This window comes from Coregonus lavaretus (genome assembly GCF_964263955.1).
Source record: "Coregonus lavaretus genome assembly, chromosome: 40".
Classification (NCBI taxonomy): domain Eukaryota; kingdom Metazoa; phylum Chordata; class Actinopteri; order Salmoniformes; family Salmonidae; genus Coregonus; species Coregonus lavaretus.
Window position 1 is genome coordinate 10,695,151 of NC_140027.1, and position 25,031 is coordinate 10,720,181.

Below are 25,031 nucleotides of genomic sequence, written 5' to 3' on the forward strand. Positions count from 1 at the left end.
TATCATATGAATAAATGCATCACACAATGATTTACTAGAAACTATTGATCTCTTTCCTTCTTGAGGACTGCTTGTTTAATATATTTCCTTTAAAGGATTTTTAAAAAATGGCCTCTGCTTGTTCCTTTGATTATTATTAGCTAGTCGTGGCTAATGTTAGCTAAAGATTTTAGTGGATGTTCAAAGACAACCGAACCATTGATTATAGTTTTTCACATAGACTACTTTCAGGGTGAGGAACCATTTAACATGAAGTTGTGAAACACAAAACTTTTTTACTGTATTCGAACATCTGGATGAAAAAAAGATGTGTTTGGTTAGGCCTATTTAATTATATATTTGTTATAACTATGTTATAAATCAAATCATCACATTTTATGTATTTGCTATGTAGACTAGTCGAAAGCAAGTGTACATTCAAATTAATAAAAGGGGGATTTATTTATCTATATATGACCAATGATGTATCTATGGAAATGATGCATTTGGATTTGTTATTCATACGGTCAGTCAGTGCCACAGACACACAGCCTCTCTGCAGCCACGCCCGAAAACAGGCAATACATGACGACGTCATTCAAAACTTTCGCTGTGGATGCTGGGAGATCAATATCCATGGAAGACATTTTGGATTTAAAAGGAGCTCGCTCAGTGATTGAAGAAAATAAGCTCAGTTGGAAACACCATTTATCATTGCGGTCGGCCAGATATTTACTTAGAATGTACCGTCAAAGGGTTTGTTTGTCAGTCGTGCGCGATGAAATGGCGTCGTTCTAGTGAAAATTTCCACGCATTTATCCCAAACCATATTGCCGCGGTCATCTGGGAATTCTGTTGAGATAGGTTTGCTGCTGTTGCTGTCTCAGCTGTGTGTGTGTACATCGAGAAGGCTCCTATAGTTCCTGGCTGTTCTACGAGGAATTAACCAATTTAGGTATGTAACCACATACATATAGCAGCATCTGTGTTTTTGTCTCGGCTCACAGAATGTAACACTGCATAAGAAAGAACAGTGTGATTGTTCTTGCTCTATTGATAACAGTCCGTGTAAAAGCCTTTTATTTAAACTGAACAAAAATATAAAGGCAACATGCAACAATTTCAACAATTGTACTGAGTTACAGTTCATATAAGGAAATCAGTAAATTGAAATAAATTGAGTAGGCCCTAATCTATGGATTTCACATGACTGGGCAGAGGCGCAGCCATGGGTGGGCCTGGGAAGGCATAGGCCCACCCACTTGGGAGCCAGGCACACTCACTGGGGAACCAGGCCCAGCCAATCTGAATGAGATTTTCTCCACAAAAGGGCTTTATTACAGACATAAATACTCCTCAATTTCATCAGCTGGCTGGTCTCAAACAATCCCGCAGGTGAAGAAGCCTGATGTGGAGGTCCTGGGCTGGCGTGGTTACATGTGGTCTGCGGTTGTGAGGCTTGTTGAACGTACTGCCAAATTCTCTAAAACAATGTTGGAGGTGACTTATGTAGAGAAATTAACATTACATTCTCTGGCAAAAGCTCTGGTGGACATTCCTGCAGTCAGCATGCCAATTGAACGCTCCCTCAACTTGAGACATCTGTGGCACTGTGTTGACAAAACTGCACATTTTAGTGGCCTTTTATTGACCCCAGCACAAGGTGCACCTGTGTAATGATCATGCTGTTTAATCAGCTTCTTGATATGCCACACCTGTCAGGTGGATGGATTATCTTGGCAAAGGAGAAATGTTCACTGACAGGGATGTAAACAAATTTGTGCTGAATTTGAGATAAATAAGCTTTTGTGCGTATGGAAAATGTTGGATCTTTTATTTCAGAACATGGGACCAACACTTTACATGTTGCGTTTTATATTTTTGTTCAGTATAATATTAAAAGGGGCATTGATTTGATGTTCTATATCTTGACAGACTTGTCTGTGTGTATTGTTTCTGTATTTTGTGTGTGTTAATGTGTTACTGTATTTAGTGTGTGTAAGAGCAGCCCCCACAGGGCTCTAAAGTGCGACTAATTTGGTCGCATATGAGACAAAAGATTTAGCTGTGGGACCCAATAGTGTGTGATGACCCTCCTCGAGCATCCCATTGGTCTCGTGCGACCAGGAGTTTTATTTTGGGAGCACTGTGCGACTATGGAAAAAAATCTCCCAGATAATAATTACTGTAATGATAAGGCTTCGCTGTACCGTTGTTTCCAAGTGCCCTAGAGAAACAAACGAGTGCGTTACGGTTTCACCATTACTGCAGCGAAAACAGCTTGCCTGTAGCCCAACCAGGTCTTCTTATAGCGTATCGACTGGACCGCATTTTACATTACACTACTTGCTCGTCGACGTCAATAACCAATGTTACCTCATTGGCTAACAACCTGGCAACTTTACCAGTATATCCAAACATTTGGGAGCACAGAAAGAAAGGAAAAGGGATAGCTTCTTCAGGAGATCAATGATCATTGCAATGAATGAATCACAGATCGTTTTCTTCTATGTAATGCATCTCAACAGGGAAATAGTGCTTTTACACAATGTAGAAACCTAATATTCCACAAATGAATTTTGTAATTTCAATGACAGGTATTCTTATCAAGCTTTTATAATAATGTAATGTATTTACAGAGTTCTATATTAGTTTCTAGGGCACAACATGTGCTTCAAAAGTAGCTCGAATTTAAGTTGGTGTTTCCTAATGACAGTCATGAAACGATTTGAGCAGAGATGCTTGTCCAGTCCACTTTGCCTTTATTTACTAGAGTGGAGAAGGTAAATCGAGGCCAGTGAAGAAATTAAGTGACCTTTGGATGCAGACACCTCATAACAACAGCAGTCAGATATTAACTGGATCTGAAAGAGAGTGAGATAAAAGGAAGAAATTGGTCCCCTAGTTACAGTTTTTTACCAGACAGGTGCGCAAATGCACACACCCAGAAGACATACAGTACTGTATGAAAGCTTTTGTTCCTCTGTAATTATTTTCATAGTAGTTTGCAGTGAAGTTTCCTTTCAACGTGCTCTGTCAAATAAATGTATGCTATGGTGGGGAAACCTCGAAGCAAGCTGACACAAACAGTAATAGGCCTATAATTTACCCTTGTGATGCTGTAAAATGTACACTCTTGGACTATGACTTTTGAAATCACGTTGGGCCCTTACCCCCTTGATGTCAGTCAAAAATGTACATAAAAAGAGGCCTACAAAACAGACAAAATCTGAAACATTCATAGCTGCTACACTTTGAAGAGAACATCTCCATTGACTATTATTCCTTCCATTTCCTATGTATTCCTATCATTGCCTGTTTCACATAACAATTTTACCAGTGCAAGGAATTTAAGCATGAATAAGGTTGTGCTTTTATCTCCAGTTGAATGGTTCGCAACACTCAGGGGAAATACTTTCCATTGTCTCTGAATGTCATCTAAAGGGTCAGACACACCGAGAAATCTGACTGCCGATAGGTACTTAGCACCTCTGCCTAGAGTGTCGGCAGTTAACCTTTTGTTGTTCATATAGCCCAGTTTAACCACCGTAAATACGCCACACCACAAGGTGGCAGTAGCTTGTTTGGGTTGTGCCTGCTGAAGATTGCTAATGTTAACTAGCAAGCGGCGCTAATGTTGTTAGCTAGCTAGTATTTGTAGTAAGCCCTTCTTGATACTAGCTAGATGGCCATAACTAGCATAGTTAGCAACATTTATAAATAAATCACAATGGATTCATTTTTGAATGAAGCAGCTGCCTGTAAGCTGCTGAGATTCAGTGGAGAAGCTAGCTATGCTGTGCTACTGACAAATGGCGACACTAACCCTTAAGCTAACGTTAGCTAGCAAGGGAACTGGCACTGGCAGTATGGGATAATGGATAGTGAATTTAATTATTTCCTCATCTTGCTAGATAGCTCGCTTGGTAAATCATTTTGTGTTGTGTGCATTGTGCAGCACTTACCACCCCATTCGTTTCATATGAAGTGTGTGACAGCCTTGCTCAGTTGGCAAGCAAACATTAGCTAGCTAATTAATGAGCTAGTGCATATCAAACCTAACTTAAAAAATCCTTCAAGCACAAAATTCCTTAGCTAGTTGTAAAGACTTGCTCTAGAAAAAAATATATTTTGCAGCTTTATTGTTTTAGAAAAGAGGGTAGATTACACTGGAAAGTGCCCTGTTTTTTTCCTTTTTCTTGTCACTCCTGTCAGCTCCCCCACGTGGAGGTTCATGCTCTCTGATTGACTCAAAGTCGGCCATTGCCGATCATTGCGATTCTACAAGTAGAAACGGCAGGTTCGACAGTACCAGGTCTAGCAAGAGAAGGAACGGCCTCGTACTGTGCTGAGTATCTATCGTCCATCAGATTTCTCGTGTGTCTGACCTATTCGAGGAAGGAGGAAATTAATGAATCAGAGAGAAATGCTGTAAACTCCTAAAACCTCCCCCATTTACTGCAATAGCCTATATGTATAAGAAAAGGTACTAGCCTATGCGTAACCTTGCACAAATAGGGAATCATATTCCCCAGGATTGAATTTAGGTCTCATGTTGAATCGATACAGGTTCAGGGCCATATTGATTTGGAGTTCTTATGCCTATTTGCTAATGTCTTAATGTAGTTAGTTTGTGAATTGTACAGAGATTTTAAAAAACAAAACAAAAATGCATTGCAAAGCTCAAGCTTGTTTTTCCATAAAATACAGTGCATTCGGAAGGTATTCAGACCCCTTGACTTTTTCCACATTCTGTTACGTTACAGCCTTATTCTAAAATTGATAAAATCTACACACAATACCCCATAATGACAAAGCAAAAACAGGTTTTCAGAAATGTTTGCACATATATAAAAATGAAATATCACATTTACATAAGTATACAGACCCTTTACTGAGTACTTTGTTGAAGCACCTTTGGCAGCGATTACGGCCTCGACTTCTTGGGTATGATGCTACAAGCTTGGCACACCTGTATTTGGGGAGTTTCTCCCATTCTTCTCTGCAGATCCTCTCAAGCTCTGTCAGGTTGGATGGGGAGCGTCGCTGCACAGCTATTTTCCGGTCTCTCCAGAGATGTTTGATCTGGTTCAAGTCCGTGCTCTGGCTGGGCCACTCAAGGACATTCAGACACTTGTACCGAAGCCACTCCTGCGTTGTCTTGGCTATGTGCTTAGGGTCGTTGTCCTGTTGGAAGGTGAACCTTCGCCCAAGTCTGAGGTCCTGAGCACTCTGGAGCAGGTTTTCATCAAGGATCTCTCTGTACTTTGCTCCGTTCATCTTTCCCTCGATTCTGACTAGTCTCCCAGTCCCTGCCGCTGAAAAACATCCCCACAGCATGATGTTGCCACCACCATGCTTCACCGTAGGGATGGTGCCAGGTTTCCTCCAGATGTGACGCTTGGCATTCAGGCCAAAGAGTTCAATCTTGGTTTCATCAGACCAGAGAATCTTGTTTCTCATGGTCTGAGTCCTTTAGGTGCCTTTTGGCGGGCTGTCATGCTTTTTACTGAGGATTGGCTTCTGTCTGGCCACTGTACCATAAAGTCCTGATTGGTGGAGTGCTGCAGAGGTGGTTGTCCTTCTGGAAGGTTCTCCCATCTCCACAGAAGAACTCTGGAGCTCTGTCAGAGTGACCATCAGGTTTTTGGTCACCTCCCTGACCAAGGCCCTTCTCCCCCGATTGCTCAGTTTGGCCGGGCGGCCAGCTCTAGGAAGAGGCTTGGTGGTTCCAAACTTATTTCATTTAATAATTATGGAGGCCACTGTGTTCTTGGGGACCTACAATGCTGCAGAATTATGATTTTTTAACCTTTCCCGAGATCTGTGCCTCAACACAATCCTGTCTCGGAGTTCTACGGACAATTCCTTCGACCTCATGGCTTGGTTTTTGCTCTGACATGCACTGTCAACTGTGGGACTTTATATAGACAGGTGTGCCTTTCTAAATAATGTCCAATCAATTCATTTTACCACAGGTGGACTCCAATCCAGTTGTAGAAACATCTCAAGGATGATCAATGTAAACAGGATGCACCTGAGCTCAATTTCAAGTCTCATAGCAAAAATTAATACATTTGCACAAATTAATAACCTGTTTTCACTTTATCATTATGGGGTATTGTGTGTAGATTGACGAGGAACGTTTTTTATTTAATCAATTTTAGAATAAGGCTGTAATGTAACAACATGTAGAAAAAGAGAAGCAGTCTGAATACTTTACGAATGGACTGCACATCCTATTGATACCACTATGTCTGATTTACTGCTCTCAAACCAGACGGGTTGGAATTTCCATTCCCTCTTCAGCAGACATTTGTGTAGCCCATCTATTTGTAATGCCAGACATAACAAGACATTCATTTTGCTGGCAAAGCTGCAAGTAAAGCCAAGAGACTGAAGAGAGACAATTATCTCAGCAGATCTCTACTTGTGCTAGTCTCTCTCTCTCTGTCTCTGTCTCTCTCTGTCTCCCTCTCTCTGGCTCTCGCTCTCACGCTCTCTTTCGCTCCTTCTGCCTCTGAAAGGGGTTGCGTGGCATTTGGACCAGCATCAATGATTCATTGCCATGACTCACCATTGTCAGATTGGTTGGAAAATGTCAGCTTGAAGAGACATATCAGACCAGCTGTTTATAAAAGCCGGTTTATAAAAGTATCTTTAGCCTTGGGGTGTCACATCAAGGAGACAACCTCCCTCTCCCCTTTTAACGACTCAGCAGGGCTTTTCATTCAATCTCCGTAACTGGTTGTCTAGGATGTTCAAAACAACATTTGTTTTGTGCTGGAATACACCGGAAGAACATTGCTTTTGACTTTTCTCGGAAGCTTACTGGGTTTTATAGAATGGAGATCTAAGGGCCCTATCCTAACTTTAAATATTTGTGTGTAAATTGGACTTGCGTTGATTTCAAAAGGAGGTTTCTGCGAAATTTGAAGTTATATGCGTGGATCTCAAGTCAGGATGCGTCCATTATCGTCTAAAGGCCTTCAGTCTATCTAAGCAAGAAGAGTTATGTGAGCATCAATGAATTCCATTCTTTAAAGCAATTCTGTGTTCTTCTGAATCTATAGGCTTTCGCTGGATAGTCAACCTATTTTTAGAAGGCTTTCTGAAATGCCATGTTTGTTTTTAATATGAAAGGAATGTCATGCAAGCTAGTAGCCTACTGTACTACTCTGTTAGACTGTTTGTGTGCGTGCTTGTTTGCATTCGCACAGTGTGCATCCAGGTGAAACGATACGTAGGCACAGTGCAGGACTAGTTCTCATTTTATGATTGGCTCTTGGTGCTCTTTCTGTCAGTCTGTTACCATGGATCTAAACAGACCTTTTAATTGTACTGGGATATTTCAATTTAAATGCAAAAATCACCCCAGAGTTAGTTATCTGCCTGTTTTTATGTTTTATAATAAGAAAACCAATATGAGTGACGAAAGCAGAATTTTTCCACAATGGAAATGCACATTAAGCCGGCTACAACAGCCTACTCATAATTATCTACAAGCGCTTTGATGGTGAACTCAGGGCTAAATGCTCGGGGGTTAGCCTAATTTTCTGTTGGCTATGCCCACACCAAGCATAATCACGTGACCATCTTGTGAAGGCAGAGAGAGCCAAGTGTTTAATTCCTCTGGCTTTGTCGATTCCAGGGAGTGTAGAGATTGTGGGCTAGATTGGACTCCTACCCTTTCGTTTTGTATCCCAAGGCTTCCATTTTCTCGTACATCTCTATCCAGTTTAATTCAAAACATGTAGCGTGGATTGTAAACGGAGCAACCTCAATGAAAGTTTGCTTGAGCTGTGCTTTTTTTCTGCTGAAAAAGACAGTGGAAGTCTCAAGATGTTGGAATCTCGTAGAACAACGCATAGCTACTACTTTGACTGTTCTATAGCCTATAGAAGATTTGTCATTTTATGTTTTGTAAATTATTAACAGGAGCATCACTCTTATTGTCTTGCAGCATTATTAAACTTCCCGTTGACAAGCTTTATGTGTAGCTCGTAACGAGACCAGACAATTTAGGTGTGAATTCCACCACTTGACCCTAAAGCAGTTTCACAAATGGAGGGTAGTAGTGGTTAGTCCCTCCTGTGTCACTAAAAACCAGCTTGTGAAAAGAAGTAGGCTATTGTTTTGTTCTGATAGGTCCAAGAAAATCCCCAAAAGTGAGGTCATGGCATTAGAAGGAACCACTGCCCTAAGCGTGACCTAACCTTCCTTTTCTTCCACTTCCCTCCTTCCACCAGCCTCTAAGTGTATTAGGTCCTAGGTCCACCAGGCAATGTCAATCATGGTGTACCCCAGGGAGGACCGACTGGAGAAGCTGTCCCAGGAGGAGATCATCTCCAACACCAAGCTGGTGATCCAGGGCCTGGAGGCGCTGAAGAGCGAGCACAACTCCATCTTGCACAGCCTGCTGGAGACCATCCGCTGCCTGAAGAAGGACGAGGAGGCCAACCTGGTGCACGAGAAGTCCAGCCTGCTGCGCAAGTCGGTAGAGATGATCGAGCTGGGGCTGGGCGAGGCGCAGGTAAGACTTGCACCCGGGGATGGGTCAGGGGTTGAGGGTCCCTGGGCGATATGGAGAGAGTAAGCCATACGGGAGAGACTTGGGGTGATTATAGCACGGTTTCACAATCCATTCTTGTGGGATCCCCATGAGTTAACATTAAAGGGTGTTAATGTTGCATGCGTCAGAGTTTCATGTTTGGAAGTTAACTAATCTTTCTATGGCTTATATAGCCTGCCTTTCTCTGGCCACAGGAATCCACCGCTGCCACACGTTTTTCATTCTGAATCAATCAATCAAATGTAGTTATAAACCACTTTTTACATCAGCAGATGTCACAAAGTGCTTATACAGAAACCCAGCCTAAAATCCCAAAGGACAAGTAATGCAGATGTAGAAGCACGGTGGATACGAAAAACTTCCTATAAAGGCAGGAACCTAAGAAGAAATCTAGAGAGGAACCAGGCTCTGAGGGGTGGCCAGTCATCTTCTGGCTGTGCCGGGTGGAGATTATAAGAGTACATGGCCATTAAGGTCAGATCGTTCTTCGAGATGTTCAAACGTTCATAGATGACCAGCAGGGTCAAATAATAATCACAGTGGTTGTAGAGGGGCAACAGGTCAGCACATCAGGAGTAAGGGTCAGTTGGCTTTTCATAGCCGAGCATTGAGATGTCGAGACAGCAGGTGCGGTAGAAAGGGAGAGCAAGCGAGGGAGAGCGGAGGTCCGGGACAAGGTAGCACACCCGGTGAACAGGTCAGGGTTCCATAGCCACAGGCAGAACAGCAGAAACTGGATCAACAGCATGACCAGGTGGACTGGGAATGGGGACAGCCAGGAGTCGTCAGGCCAGGTAGTCCTGAGGCATGGCTGAATCACATACTTACTACTTCAATATACAGTATATCAATCAATCAATCATTCATTCATTTGTACATGTCATCACACAGCATACAAGTCATCAATGTCTTTAAATACAGTCAAGCATTTTAGTTCTAAAATGAAATAACAAAGGGAGCCTTGAATAATTAAACAATGAATAAACCGCAACATGTCGGCTAAAGCGATTGAATTTACGAATGCATTTGACTGTTTTTAATATTGGCTGTACTAGAGACTTTAAAACCTTTTTTTGTTAGAACAGACTATATTGGATTGATTATCATTTGTTTGTAAATTATTATTGTGTTTGTTGTGCTGTTTATACTGTTAGAAATGTAGCTTCGTTAAATTGATTAATATTATGGTGTTTCTATTCCAAGAAAAACTAAAATGTATTTTACAGTAGCCTATGTAGGCCTCAGGGTTTCCGTGAGGTAAATATGGCGCTGTACAACGTGACCGGTCGGGAGTAGGCCTAGGCTACTAAGCGACTGCAAGTGAAGAGCAAAATGATCCTAACATTTCCACACCCTAATTGTAGGATAACCAATACCCAAATGGAGATTCAGTGAAAAATCTGATTGATTTATCAAGACCAGTCCCCATGCTTGTCTCAAAGCAGCGCGAAATGGTGCTGAAATAGTTGACCACATGGGGGCTATTGCTTCAAATCCTATTATAACAATTGGATGACTTTGGGTGTTTCAGTAAGCAACAATTTGATGCCTTCAATTGCATTAGCCTACTTTATTCCTATATTTCTGTCATTCAGTGATATTTATTCCCATAGTAATTCGTTATGGATCCATCCAGATGTGGTTAGAAAACACTGCATGTGTTGGGCTATGCAAAGAGATGGGTAAAGTGACATGCCTCGCAAACAGCCATTAATAAATGTAAAGTCCCTAAGCTCGGCAAGAGTCTATTGTCCTGCTGATAGCCCATCAAGGGAGGATGGCTTCTTTTGTATTTCAATTTATTGGAAAGACTGATAAACCATTTACACCTGGCCCACAGCCTTGTTGTGTACTTACAGTACTGTGCACTTTCACTCCATTCTAACCCAGATGCTTCTTTCTATTGTTGTTTTCTATTCGGTAACATTCCACAAGTAAATGTAATAAATAAAACACATACATTAAATAGCTCAGGTCTGGAAAATATGTTAAACCTTTTTTTGAGTTTTATTTATCTGTGCTTAGTAGCTGAGGCTTTATGGCTTTGCCATCAACTTGTTAATTTAGCAGACATCACTTGCGTACATTCAGTCAACTCATATATTTTAAGAATATAATGGAATATAACATAACATTTTATTTTCTCTTAGAATAGAAACCTTACAGTGTAACAACAGTTTTAGTAAGTAAGAAGCTACAGTCCAGTTACAGCTTCTTCTGACAAAGTAGAAACAAACAAAGTGTATTTTTTAGTGTGCGCGCAGGACAAAGGAAGAGCAATTATTACAATATTGTTTTAAATTCAATCACTCTTCTTCATTCTCATCATTCAGTTCATGAAATTACATTGTAATACATTTTGTCAATCCCGTTCAACAACTCCAAATTGCTTTTGCATGTGCTCCAAAGGGATAACTTGAAATATCGTGATATAGGTTAATCAAATAATCGAAAGGAAAAATGTGATTATTTATTAGCCTATTGGATATAAGTATTTTAGGCATCGTGTGAATTAGGCCTCGTGTAAAATCATTGTCAAGAGTGCAGGAGATAGAGTTGCATGACAAACAGGTGCTGTTAGATTACAATATCATTTATCTGCCAGTTTGGGACAGTGCAAACGATACTAAATAAAGTATAAGTCATACCAGAGAGTCTGTTCTAATGGGAAAAAAAATTGGAAAGCCTTTTAATACAGCATAGCAAAGTTTAAAAGAGCCGGATTTGTGAAATTGCTTTATCCGACATTTTGGCAGTTGCATGAAGCTTGGTGATCACAGAATCAGTAGGATATTAAACAAACACTCAAATAGGCAACAGAAGCAGGAACAGCATAGGGCTGAGTGACTCACTCATTCCTGGCTTTTGTTCAAAATAAGTTATATTATTAATGCAGGGTTAAAGACACATTCTTTCGGATTTGTCTTTAACATGCAGTCTCTCCTCTCGCTACAGCTAATTTCGTTTGAATTATGATGTGGATTATTAATACATTTGTAGGGGTTGATGCAATTTTCGTTAGGGAAAATCTGGTCTGTGATATTGAGTTAGAAATGTAAAACTTTAGAGTACTTAAGCATCGAATACATTGCAAGTTTGCAATTTTTTGGCCATTAGGCTACACTTTACAATAGGACCGCAGCATCTATCGGTATTCTAAACTGTGGCACAAATTGGGGGATTTTTCACACGCCAAGCTATTAGACTATCCTTTTGCAAATTAATTGGGGTGTGAATGTTTCAGTCGGTCTCTCTCCTATCGCCCTCGAGTCCTGCATCCGGCAAAAAAAATCAGCTGGCAGGTGGTCCCGGAGTTGAGAGAGAACTTGGGTAAATACAATGGCTCAATTACACTTGACATTTTCGAAAAATAGGATACTTGTGCCTTACAGCCCATTACATAAACGAAGAGTGGATGTTATCTACCACAGAATGGGACAGTGCAGCTCAAAACTGTAGATAACATACAGTGCTATGAAAAAGTATTTGCCCCCTTTCTAATTTTCTCTACTTTTGCATATTTGTGATACTGAATGTTATCAGATCTTCAACCAAAACCTAATATTAGATAAAGGGAACATACAGTGGGGGGAAAAAAGTATTTAGTCAGCCACCAATTGTGCAAGTTCTCCCACTTAAAAAGATGAGAGAGGCCTGTAATTTTCATCATAGGTACACGTCAACTATGACAGACAAATTGAGAATGTATTTTCCAGAAAATCACATAGTAGGATTTTTAATGCATTTATTTGCAAATTATGGTGGGAAATAAGTATTTGGTCACCTAAAAACAAGCAAGATTTCTGGCTCTCACACCTGTAACTTCTTCTTTAAGAGGCTCCTCTGTCCTCCACTCGTTACCTGTATTAATGGCACCTGTTTGAACTTGTTATCAGTATAAAAGACACCTGTCCACAACCTCAAACAGTCACACTCCAAACTCCACTATGGCCAAGACCAAAGAGCTGTCAAAGGACACCAGAAACAAAATTGTAGACCTGCACCAGGCTGGGAAGACTGAATCTGCAATAGGTAAGCAGCTTGGTTTGAAGAAATCAACTGTGGGAGCAATTATTAGGAAATGGAAGACATACAAGACCACTGATAATCTCCCTCGATCTGGGGCTCCAAGCAAGATCTCACCCCGTGGGGTCAAAATGATCACAAAAATCCCAGAACCACACGGGGGGACCTAGTGAATGACCTGCAGAGAGCTGGGACCAAATTAACAAAGCCTACCGTCAGTAACACACTACGCCGCCAGGGACTCAAATCCTGCAGTGCCAGACGTGTCCCCCTGCTTAAGCCAGTACATGTCCAGGCCCGTCTGAAGTTTGCTAGAGTGCATTTGGATGATCCAGAAGAGGATTGGGATAATGTCATATGGTCAGATGAAACCAAAATATAACTTTTTGGTAAAAACTCAACTTGTCGTGTTTGGAGGACAAAGAATGCTGAGTTGCATCCAAAGAACACCATACCTACTGTGAAGCATGGGGGTGGAAACATCATGCTTTGGGGCTGTTGTTCTGCAAAGGGACCAGGACGACTGATCCGTGTAAAGGAAAGAATGAATGGGGCCATGTATCGTAAGATTTTGAGTGAAAACCTCCTTCCATCAGCAAGGGCATTGAAGATGAAACGTGGCTGGGTCTTTCAGCATGACAATGATCCCAAACACACCGCCCGGGCAACGAAGGAGTGGCTTCGTAAGAAGCATTTCAAGGTCCTGGAGTGGCCTAGCCAGTCTCCAGATCTCAACCCCATAGAAAATCTTTGGAGGGAGTTGAAAGTCCGTGTTGCCCAGCGACAGCCCCAAAACATCACTGCTCTAGAGGAGATCTGCATGGAGGAATGGGCCAAAATACCAGCAACAGTGTGTGAAAACCTTGTGAAGACTTACAGAAAACGTTTGACCTGTGTCATTGCCAACAAAGGGTATATAACAAAGTATTGAGAAACTTTTGTTATTGACCAAATACTTATTTTCCACCATAATTTGCAAATACATTTTTAAAAAATCCTACAATGTGATTTTCTGGATTTTTTTCCCCTCATTTTTTCTGTCATAGTTGATGTGTACCTATGATGAAAATTACAGGCCTCTCTCATCTTTTTAAGTGGGAGAACTTGCACAATTGGTGGCTGACAATACTTTTTTCCCCCACTGTAAGTGAACAAATAACACAATTACATATTTATTTCAGAAACAAAGTTATGCAACACCCAATTCCCCACGACATGTTTCCAGTAATGCCTGGTGAAAACCAAACTCTGCATTCCACAGTAAGAACTTCATACCAAAGGTCAAGTGTGGTGGTGATGTGATGGTTTGGGGATGCTTTGCTGCCTCAGCACCTGGACGACTTAATAGAAGGAACCATAAATTCTGCTCTGTATCAGAGAATTCTACAGGAGATTGTCAGACCATCCATCTGTGAGCTGAAGCGCAGCTGGGTCATGCAGCAAGACAATGATCCAAAACACACAATCAAGTCTACATGAAAATTGCTAAAAAGCAACAAATTGGAAGTTTTGGAATGGCCTAGTCAAAGTCCAGACCTAATCCCAATTGAGATGTTGTGGCAGGACTTGAAACGAGCAGTTCATGCTTGAAAACCCAGACGTCACTGAGTTAAAGCAGTTCTGCATGGAAGAGTGGGCCAAAATTCCTCCACAGCGACGTGAGAGACTGATTAACAACTACAGGAAGCATTTGGTTGGAGTCATTGCAGCTAAAGGTGGCACAACCAGTAATTGCGTGTAAGGGGGCAATTACTTTTTCACACAGGGGAATTGGGTGTTGCATAACTTTGTTTATGAAATAAATATGTAATTGTTGTGTTATTTGTTCACTTATGTTCCCTTTATCTAATATTAGGTTTTGGTTGAAGATCTGATAACATTCAGTATCACAAATATGCAAAAGTAGAGAAAATTAGAAAGGGGGCAAATACTTTTTCATAGCATTGTATGGCCAGCTATTGTGAAAGAATACTTGTGGATCTTGTTGATTTCCTCTATTGCTTCAAGAGGCCTACTGTCCACCTGGTAAGTGTGTGGTTCCAAAGGATAAAGCAGCACCTACAGATGGATTTGTGGATTCAGAGAGAAGCCAGCTGCGAGCCTGCAACCAGGCACGGTGGATGACATCCTTTTCCTGCACAGCAATTTGAAGAAATCCAGTGATGAATGTACTGTTTTTGAAGTTATTGTTTTAGTCTATTTATTTGTTGTCAAATATTAGAAGGCTCTTTAAAGCAATTTGAGTTGTCAAAAAAATATATACACTACCGTTCAAAAGTTTGGGGTCACATAGAAATGTCCTTGTTTTCGATAGAAAAGCATTTTTTTTGTCCATTAAAATAACATAAAATTGATCAGATATGCAGTGTAAACATTGTTAATGTTGTAAATGGCTATTGTGGCTGGAAACTGCTGATTTTTAATGGAATATCTACATAGGAGTACAGAGGCCCATTATCAGCAACCATCAGTCCTGTGTTCCAATGGCATATTGTGTTTGCTAATCCAAGTTGATCATTTTAAAAGTCTAATTGATCATTAGAAAACCCATTTGCAATTATGTTAGCACAGCTGAAAACTGTTGTGCTGATTTAAAGAAGCAGTAAAACTGGCCTTCTTGAGACTAGTTGAGTATCTTGAGCATTAGCAATTGTGGGTTTGATTTACAGTCTCAAAATGGCCAGAAACAATGAACTTTCTTCTGAAACTCGTCAGTCTATTCTTGTTCTTAGAAATGAAGGCTATTCCATTTGAGAAATTGCCAAGAAACTGAAGATCTCGTACAACGCTGTGTACTACTCCCTTCACAGAACAGTGCAAACTGGCTCTAACCAGAATAGAAAGAGGAGTGGGAGGCCCCGGTGCACAACTGAGCAAGAGGACAAATTATATTAGTGTCTAGTTTGAGAAACAGATGCCTCACAGGTCCTCAACTGGCAGCTTCATTAAATAGTACCCGAAAACACCCGTCTCAACAGTAAAGAGGCGACTCCCCACGGGGGGCCAGTATGAAAATAAAAAAGAATAATGTATGCACTAACTGTAAGTCGCTCTGGATAAGAGCGTCTGCTAAATGACGTAAATGGAATGGAAATGGACTCCGGGATGCTGACCTTCTAGGCAGAGTTGCAAAGAAAAAGTCCAGTGTTCTTTTGCCCATCTTAATCTTGTATTTATATTGGCCAGTCTGAGATATGGCTTTTTCTTTGCAACTCTGCCTAGAAGGTCAGCATCCCGGAGTTGCCTCTTCACTGTTGAAGTTGAGACTGGTGTTTTGCAGGTGCTATTTAATGAAGCTGCCAGTTGAGGACCTGTGAGGCGTCTGTTTCTCAAACTAGACACTAATGTATTTCTCCTCTTGCTCAGTTGTGCCTCCCACTCCTTTCTATTCTGGTTAGAGCTGGTTTGCGCTGTTCTGTGAAGGTAGTAGTACACAGCATTGTACGAGATCTTCAGATTCTTGGCAATTTCTCGCATGGAATAGCCTTAATTTCTCAGAACAAGAATAGACTGACGAGTTTCAGGAGAAAGTTATTTGTTTCTGGCTATTTTGAGCGTGTAGTCTCAAGAAGGCCAGTTTTATTGCTTCTTTAATCAGCACAACAGTTTTCAGCTGTGCTAACATAATTGCAAATTGGTTTTCTAATGATCAATTAGCCTTTTTAAAATGATCAACTTGGATTAGCAAACACAATGTGCCATTGGAACACAGGACTGATGGTTGCTAATAATTGGCCTCTATATGCCTATGTAGATATTCCATTAAATATCAGCCGTTTCCAGCTACAATAGCCATTTACAACATTTAACAATGTCTACACTGTATTTCAGATCATTTTGATGTTATTTTAATGAACAAAAAAATTGCTTTTCTTTAGAAAACAAGGACACTTCTAAGTTACCCCAAACTTTTGAACGGTAGTGTATATGTTCTTAATTAATGGCATGGTTTCTTTTTATGTTGAATAGACATGCAGACATATTTAATGAATGAAGGAAACAATTAGGCTAAATAAATTGATATTATTTTGTTGGGTAACGGATCGGCTCTCGGAACACATTGAGGCTGCTTCTATCTTCAATATAATCTTCCCGTAAATCTTAGGCCTACAGTAAATTCAATTAGATTAGCAGGTTCATTTTTCATTAGGTTTTAATAATCCATGCCGTCTGGGAATGTTATAAAGTCCAAAAGTTATGGGTGGAGTTAGAAATTTGGCTGTCAAGTATTACAATGGAAATGAACTTTTTAATCCGTCTGTCTGCATATTTCAAGACATGGCATATAAGGGTGCAGTGAGATACCCAATGGGGTTGGACGATACCTTTCTCGTAAATCATCTTGAAAAAACGTATACTTCAACCAATGTCAGCCTTTAAATGCTTTATTATCCAAATGTTGAAAGTGCATGTGGGCAATGGAGAGAAACAAAATGGTGCAGTTTGAGGCCATGTGGCGGAGAGTGATGGAGGTGTGAGCAGGTGGGTCTAGGCAGGTGTGATGCAGTTGTTGTTTTATGTGTATGTTTTGTTTTGTCTAAAAATATAAAATAAAATCGTACAAAAACAATTAATAAGGAAAAAGGACAAGCTTGCAAAACGCATCTGATTATTCATTATGAATAGGATTTATTTCATTTACATTCTTCATTGTAACCACAATGTCACAAATAATTGAACACACACACAACATGAGCAGATTAACTTGGTCAAAACATTTACAGTGGGGAAAAAAAGTATTTAGTCAGCCACCAATTGTGCAAGTTCTCCCACTTAAAAAGATGAGAGGCCTGTAATTTTCATCATAGGTACACGTCAACTATGACAGACAAAATGAGGAAAAAAAATCCAGAAAATCACATTGTAGGATTTTTAATGAATTTCTTTGCAAATTATGGTGGAAAATAAGTATTTGGTCAATAACAAAAGTTTCTCAATACTTTGTTATATACCCTTTGTTGGCAATGACACAGGTCAAACGTTTTCTGTAAGTCTTCACAAGGTTTTCACACACTGTTGCTGGTATTTTGGCCCATTCCTCCATGCAGATCTCCTCTAGAGCAGTGATGTTTTGGGGCTGTCGCTGGGCAACAGACTTTCAACTCCCTCCAAAGATTTTCTATGGGGTTGAGATCTGGAGACTGGCTAGGCCACTCCAGGACCTTGAAATGCTTCTTACGAAGCCACTCCTTCGTTGCCCGGGCGGTGTGTTTGGGATCATTGTCATGCTAAAAGACCCAGCCACGTTTCATCTTCAATGCCCTTGCTGATGGAAGGAGGTTTTCACTCAAAATCTCACGATACATGGCCCCATTCATTCTTTCCTTTACACGGATCAGTCGTCCTGGTCCCTTTACAGAAAAACAGCCCCAAAGCATGATGTTTCCACCCCCATGCTTCACAGTAGGTATGGTGTTCTTTGGATGCAACTCAGCATTCTTTGTCCTCCAAACACGACGAGTTGAGTTTTGACCAAAAAGTTCTATTTTGGTTTCATCTGACCATATGACATTCTCCCAATCCTCTTCTGGATCATCCAAATGCACTCTAGCAAACTTCAGACGGGCCTGGACATGTACTGGTTTAAGCAGGGGGACACGTCTTGCACTGCAGGATTTGAGTCCCTGGCGGCGTAGTGTGTTACTGATGGTAGGCTTTGTTACTTTGGTCCCAGCTCTCTGCAGGTCATTCACTAGGTCCCCCCGTGTGGTTCTGGGATTTTTGCTCACCGTTCTTGTGATCATTTTGACCCCACGGGGTGAGATCTTGCGTGGAGCCCCAGATCGAGGGAGATTATCAGTGGTCTTGTATGTCTTCCATTTCCTAATAATTGCTCCCACAGTTGATTTCTTCAAACCAAGCTGCTTACCTATTGCAGATTCAGTCTTCCCAGGCTGGTGCAGGTCTACAATTTTGTTTCTGGTGTCCTTTGACAGCTCTTTGGTCTTGGCCATAGTGGAGTTTGGAGTGTGACTGTTTGAGATTGTGGACAGGTGTCTTTTATACTGATAAAAAGTTCAAACAGGTACCATTAATACAGGTAACGAGTGGAGGACAGAGGAGCCTCTTAAAGAAGAAGTTACAGGTCTGTGAGCCATAAATCTTGCTTGTTTGTAGGTGACCAAATACCTATGATGAAAATTACAGGCCTCTCTCATCTTTTTAAGTGGGAGAACTTGCACAATTGGTGGCTGACTAAATACTTTTCTTCCCCACTGTATTTATTAAAGACTATCAGAAAGAATGTTGGTACTTATTTATTTTGATCCAAAGCCACGATTGAGTGAGTCAGTCAGCTTTATGCTGACAAATATAGCTTTATACTGTGAAATAGCCTACTAAATAGGCCAAGCCTAAACAAATATCTTAAATTGCCTAAATAAACTAGTACATTTCATAAATAAAATAAATAAATAAAGTAGCTCAGGTCTTGACAATATGGGCAACCTTTTTCCCCTCCCTATCCTCAAGGGACTCGCTTTCATTCAGTTTCTTCTTCACATCAGCAAAGAAGGACTCCGTGTTTCAGAAACGTTCTTTAAATAGAGGGGATATCACTCTTTCCCACTGTGGTAAAGAAAGCCAGTTTGTTATTTAGAATGATTGATTGATTTCTGTTTTTAGAGGGAGAGAAACCAAAAGCCCACCGTGCCCATTTTTCAAAAATCGTCAGTCCACATGTCAAGTGTAATTGAGCCATTGTATTTACCAAAGTTCTTTCTCAACTCCAGGACTAGTCGCCAGCTATAATTATTTTTGCCTGATGCATAACTCTAGTGCCAGAGAAGAGACTCTCGGACTGTAACATTCACACCTCCATTAATTTACGAAAAGATAGACAATTTGTGCCACAGTTTAGACTACCGATAGATCAGCATTCTAACTCCCCCTTGTGATAGTGTGGTGCAATGACAGAATGACGCAATTTACCACAATCTACCACATAAGCTCAAAACATTTTAATTGAGGAACCACTGTACAATGATACATCATTAATTGATCCCTCTGTATGTATGTATGTATGCATGTATGCACCTTTCTCTATCAGGTGATGATGGCCCTGTCTGCCCACCTGAACGCTGTGGAGTCGGAGAAGCAGAAGCTGCGTGCCCAGGTACGTCGGCTGTGCCAGGAGAACCAGTGGCTGAGGGACGAGCTGGCGGGCACCCAGCAGAAGCTGCAGAAGAGCGAGCAGAACGTGGCCCAGCTGGAAGAAGAGAAGAAGCACCTGGAGTTCATGAACCAGCTCAAGAAGTTTGACGAGGACGTGTCCCCTATTGTGAGTTGTTATGCACTCCCATACACCCATACTTGAATGGACAACACGATTGCTTGCGCGCAAGCACAAAAGCAAGTAATCAGGCATGGCATAAGCCTCAGCTGATGAAGCCGCTGCTGGGGTTTGCAACTGTGACCTATCGATAATACTTGACCTCTTCTCTCCTGCCTGTAGTCTACATTCTCAACCAGGATTTGAATCTCTTTATGTGCAAGATAATTTTTTTGAGCGAATTGATGGCTGTGGAATTCTCCCTACGAGATGAAATGAGTTGTCTTTTGTAAAGCGTAGCAGCCTATTAGTTAACTAGACAGACAAGCTCCGTATTTTGTCATAAAAGAGCCATTTTGCTCCTCTCGTACTCTTCTTTGTTCTTCCCTCTCTCTTTCTCCCTTTCCATGAGCAATGTAGGCTGCCAAGGTAAATGAATTGGTCTCACTCACTCTCTTTTTATAATACCTTATTCGCCCCAACCATTATGAACTGGTTAAAGTTTATGGTGGGCGGAAGTCATCTGTCCCTTGGCTGCTGGTAAGGCAATTCATTTAGTCATTAACATTTATACACTTTGAAGAGAGCCTGTTAATATTTACCAAATGTAGTCCAGACTGGAATTTAGCACTGTTCAAATGATGTCGGCTGTTGAATATATTTCTAATTGTAGTACGTGTTTGAGAATGCAAGGACAGGGGGTATGAATGTGGTAGGTGAGGTATTTCTAGTTCTGCCTGAAGGGAACTGGTGAGTCTCCATGAGAGACCTGGGAAATGGATGTTCATATGCTGTCTTTCAAACATTTTACTCTCAATTCGATGGAAATTTCTTGTGGCCATCTGGGATTTAAAGGCACAAAATTTACTTTAATTTCTAGTCAAAAGCGCTGCCCCGGCTGTTTGTAAACTGTGGGGTGGATCTTGGCAAATGTAACTGGCACTGAGTATAGAATTAGAATTCCTCTCCTTAAACCAAAGACACTTATACTTAAAAAAAGTATAATTTCCAAGATGAAAGTGCCAATAAGCGACGGATTGTTTTTTGAACGTTTTTCTCCAGGAGGAGAAAGATGGAGAGCCTCCTAAAGATACACTGGATGACCTCTTCCCCAATGATGAGGAGGAAAACAGTCAAGGAAGTAAGTGGTCTGTCTACCTACAACCATATCCTATGTCGTCATACAGTATCGGCTTAGTATAGATTCTTTCCTTTAATTGAATGTTCATTGCTTTGGTGCATAACGTCAGACAACAAAACCTGCTGCGTCATCTTATTTCTTTCTTTTTATTTAAGGTCCCATATTTGAACTTGTGTTGCTCTAATATTGAGCTGAGGACCTTACATCTGATCATTTTATCAGCACAGAACTGGCATTTTACTGGTCTTCAACTCTTATGTTCTTTGGATTGTATGCAAATGAGAGAATTCCAAATCCACATTATACGAACATAAAACTCTGCAGCAGCTGCCTAAACCTTCTACCTATGAACAAACAGCATATGTCCCTCCCCTGTCTCTCTCCTTCAGTGCCGCACCAGCATAACAGCGCAGCAGTGGCCGCAGCCCAGCAGGGTGGCTATGAGATCCCGGCCCGCCTGAGGACCCTCCACAACCTGGTGATCCAGTATGCCTCCCAGGGCCGCTACGAGGTGGCCGTGCCCCTCTGCAAACAGGCCCTGGAGGACCTGGAGAAGACATCTGGACACGACCACCCTGACGTGGCCACCATGCTCAACATCCTGGCCCTGGTCTACAGGTGTGTGGTTGAGTGTGTGCTTTTGCGTTGGTCTTTGTGTTGTAGCCACCATATTAACCCTTCTCCTGCTGGAGCCGAGTTATCACACTGCTATCCTTTATCCTTATAATGTAACACCTCTATAACCACCTATGCCACTTACCTACACACTGCTTCTCCCTTCTGTACCGAGTTTATTCAGGATCTCTTTTTTTTATGTATTTTCCTTCTTTTTTTCAGGGACCAGAACAAATACAAGGAGGCGGCTCACCTGCTCAACGATGCACTGTCTATCCGGGAGAAAACCCTTGGGAAAGACCACCCTGCGGTGAGCTAGTATACCGGATGGAGCAATCTCTTCTCACTAGACGAAAGGGACTTTTCTGAATTTTTTTTGTTCATCATGGGTTGGAGCAGGTCAGGTTGAAACTGCCATCAGTGGCTCCAAAGGCTGGCTAATCCTAAAACATGTGGGCCATTAATACATTACAGGAATGTACTATTTAGCACGTTCCTAATGGCAAATCTGGTTGTGTCAGCACTTGGGCAGGCATCTAGCCAGAGAGAAGTTAGTGAATATGCATTTATACGCATCCACATCACTGGCTCCTGGAAAGTACACGGGCATAAAAGGAATGCAAAAGGTGCTCTCTCACTCTAGTGTTAATGCTCCCAAAGGTGATATGTCAATATGACTATTGTCAATTAAATTAATGTCAATATGTAGTGGTGTTAGGGGTCTATAAGACGACACGTTTGTAGTTGCACTTTTGGGAGCACGGTACAGGCTCCCTTGTTTGACTCACCGCAATGCAGGCACAGAGCAGCTACATAACATGATGAAAGCTGCTCACTAATCCTTCTCTGTTTCTCAGGTGGCTGCGACACTGAACAATCTGGCAGTGTTGTATGGCAAGAGGGGGAAGTACAAGGAAGCTGAGCCCCTTTGCAAGAGGGCTCTGGAGATCAGGGAGAAGGTAGGTCCAGTGCAGTTCATAACCAGTGTAGACATACTTGGTACAATGATACAATGTCAGTTAATTTGTACTGTGCTACATTCAATTAGCAATATTACTAATGAATATACTTAACAATTGCAAATGTCGCAATCTGGAATTGAAAAGTAACTTTACATAGGTGGCGCTTATAACCGAAGTTCATCACTGGTTCATCACTAGCTCATAATTATCATTTTTAACATGGCGAGACGTTGATATGAGGTCATATTACATGATAATTAATTTTTTGTAGCTTTGATGATAGCTGAGGTTCGTAAAAAAATTATGCCATCACTCTGTCCCATAATAATTATAATGGTTTCATGGCAGCCATAAAACATCAATGTTTCCAGAAATCTCCAGAAATGTTCCAATGATTATTTGGCTGCTCCTCAACTCATGTTGGTTGATGCTTCTGTCCTCTCGCCTCCTATATAGGTGCTGGGCAAGGACCATCCTGACGTGGCCAAGCAGCTGAACAACCTGGCCCTGCTGTGCCAGAATCAGGGCAAGTACGAGGAGGTGGAGTACTACTACTGCCGTGCCCTGGAGATCTACGAGCGCAGGCTGGGCCCTGACGACCCCAACGTGGCCAAGACCAAGAACAACCTGGTGAGGGGGCTGCCTGGCTTGACTGCCGCGCTTGACTCTACTGCTGCTCAGTGGTGAACAACTCCGTGTCTGCTGGTTTTCTCTTTCATCTGACACTAATTGGACACAAGTGCCCACACCTGGTTTCCCTGGTCTAAATCAGACGGCGGTTTCAAATTTAAGAACAAAAACCAGCAGACGCTAAGGCCCTACGACACAGGTGTCTAACTAATTCCACGGAGGGGCCAAGTGTCTGCGGGATTTCACTCCTCTCTTGCGCTTGATTGATTAATTAACTCCCCACATCTGGTTGTCTAGGGCTTAATACAAATATTTTTAAAAGACACTAGGCCCTTCATGGAATGAGTTTGACACCCCTGTCCTATGAGAACCAAAGTTGCTCATCCATGCCATAGCTCTTTGATCCTGTTATATGTTGTATTTACAGTGGGGGGAAAAAGTATTTAGTCAGCCACCAATTGTGCAAGTTCTCCCACTTAAAAAGATGAGAGAGGCCTGTAATTTTCATCATAGGTACACGTCAACTATGACAGACAAAATGAGAATAATTTTTTTTCCAGAAAATCACATTGTAGGATTTTTAATGAATTTATTTGCAAATTATGGTGGAAAATAAGTATTTGGTCAATAACAAAAGTTTCTCAATACTTTGTTATATACCCTTTGTTGGCAATGACACAGGTCAAACGTTTTCTGTAAGTCTTCACAAGGTTTTCACACACTGTTGCTGGTATTTTGGCCCATTCCTCCATGCAGATCTCCTCTAGAGCAGTGATGTTTTGGGGCTGTCGCTGGGCAACACGGACTTTCAACTCCCTCCAAAGGTTTTCTATGGGGTTGAGATCTGGAGACTGGCTAGGCCACTCCAGGACCTTGAAATGCTTCTTACGAAGCCACTCCTTCGTTGCCCGGGCGGTGTGTTTGGGATCATTGTCATGCTGAAAGACCCAGCCACGTTTCATCTTCAATGCCCTTGCTGATGGAAGGAGGTTTTCACTCAAAATCTCACGATACATGGCCCCATTCATTCTTTCCTTTACACGGATCAGTCGTCCTGGTCCCTTTGCAGAAAAACAGCCCCAAAGCATGATGTTTCCACCCCCATGCTTCACAGTAGGTATGGTGTTCTTTGGATGCAACTCAGCATTCTTTGTCCTCCAAACACGACGAGTTGAGTTTTGACCAAAAAGTTCTATTTTGGTTTCATCTGACCATATGACATTCTCCCAATCCTCTTCTGGATCATCCAAATGCACTCTAGCAAACTTCAGACGGGCCTGGACATGTACTGGCTTAAGCAGGGGGACACGTCTTGCACTGCAGGATTTGAGTCCCTGGCGGCGTAGTGTGTTACTGATGGTAGGCTTTGTTACTTTGGTCCCAGCTCTCTGCAGGTCATTCACTAGGTCCCCCTGTGTGGTTCTGGGATTTTTGCTCACCGTTCTTGTGATCATTTTGTGATCATCTTGTGATCTTGCGTGGAGCCCCAGATCGAGGGAGATTATCAGTGGTCTTGTATGTTTTCCATTTCCTAATAATTGCTCCCACAGTTGATTTCTTCAAACTAAGCTGCTTACCTATTGCAGATTCAGTCTTCCCAGCCTGGTGCAGGTCTACAATTTTATTTCTGGTGTCCTTTGACAGCTCTTTGGTCTTGGCCATAGTGGAGTTTGGAGTGTGACTGTTTGAGGTTGTGGACAGGTGTCTTTTATACTGATAACAAGTTCAAACAGGTGCCATTAATACAGGTAACGAGTGGAGGACAGAGGAGCCTCTTAAAGAAGAAGTTACAGGTCTGTGAGAGACAGAAATCTTGCTTGTTTGTAGGTGACCAAA

At 41.6% G+C, this 25,031-nt stretch overlaps 1 protein-coding gene across 2 annotated transcripts in view; it reads left to right on the plus strand.

The window, feature by feature from the left end:
• Window positions 1-615: 615 nt before the first annotated feature.
• LOC311113316 (kinesin light chain 1-like) overlaps window positions 616-25,031 on the plus strand; it is a 41,881-nt gene continuing 17,465 nt past the window's right edge. Inside the window, exons 1-8 of one of the 2 annotated variants that reach the window (XM_084156537.1) lie at window positions 616-934; window positions 8,229-8,512; window positions 19,626-19,856; window positions 20,910-20,988; window positions 21,378-21,606; window positions 21,826-21,913; window positions 22,461-22,562; window positions 23,022-23,195. In XM_084156537.1, the coding sequence (XP_084012663.1) occupies window positions 8,264-8,512; window positions 19,626-19,856; window positions 20,910-20,988; window positions 21,378-21,606; window positions 21,826-21,913; window positions 22,461-22,562; window positions 23,022-23,195 (1,152 nt within the window). In that variant the 5' untranslated portion in view covers window positions 616-934; window positions 8,229-8,263. The remainder of the gene's footprint in view (window positions 935-8,228; window positions 8,513-19,625; window positions 19,857-20,909; window positions 20,989-21,377; window positions 21,607-21,825; window positions 21,914-22,460; window positions 22,563-23,021; window positions 23,196-25,031) is intronic. The other variant, XM_084156538.1, reaches the window with a different exon arrangement.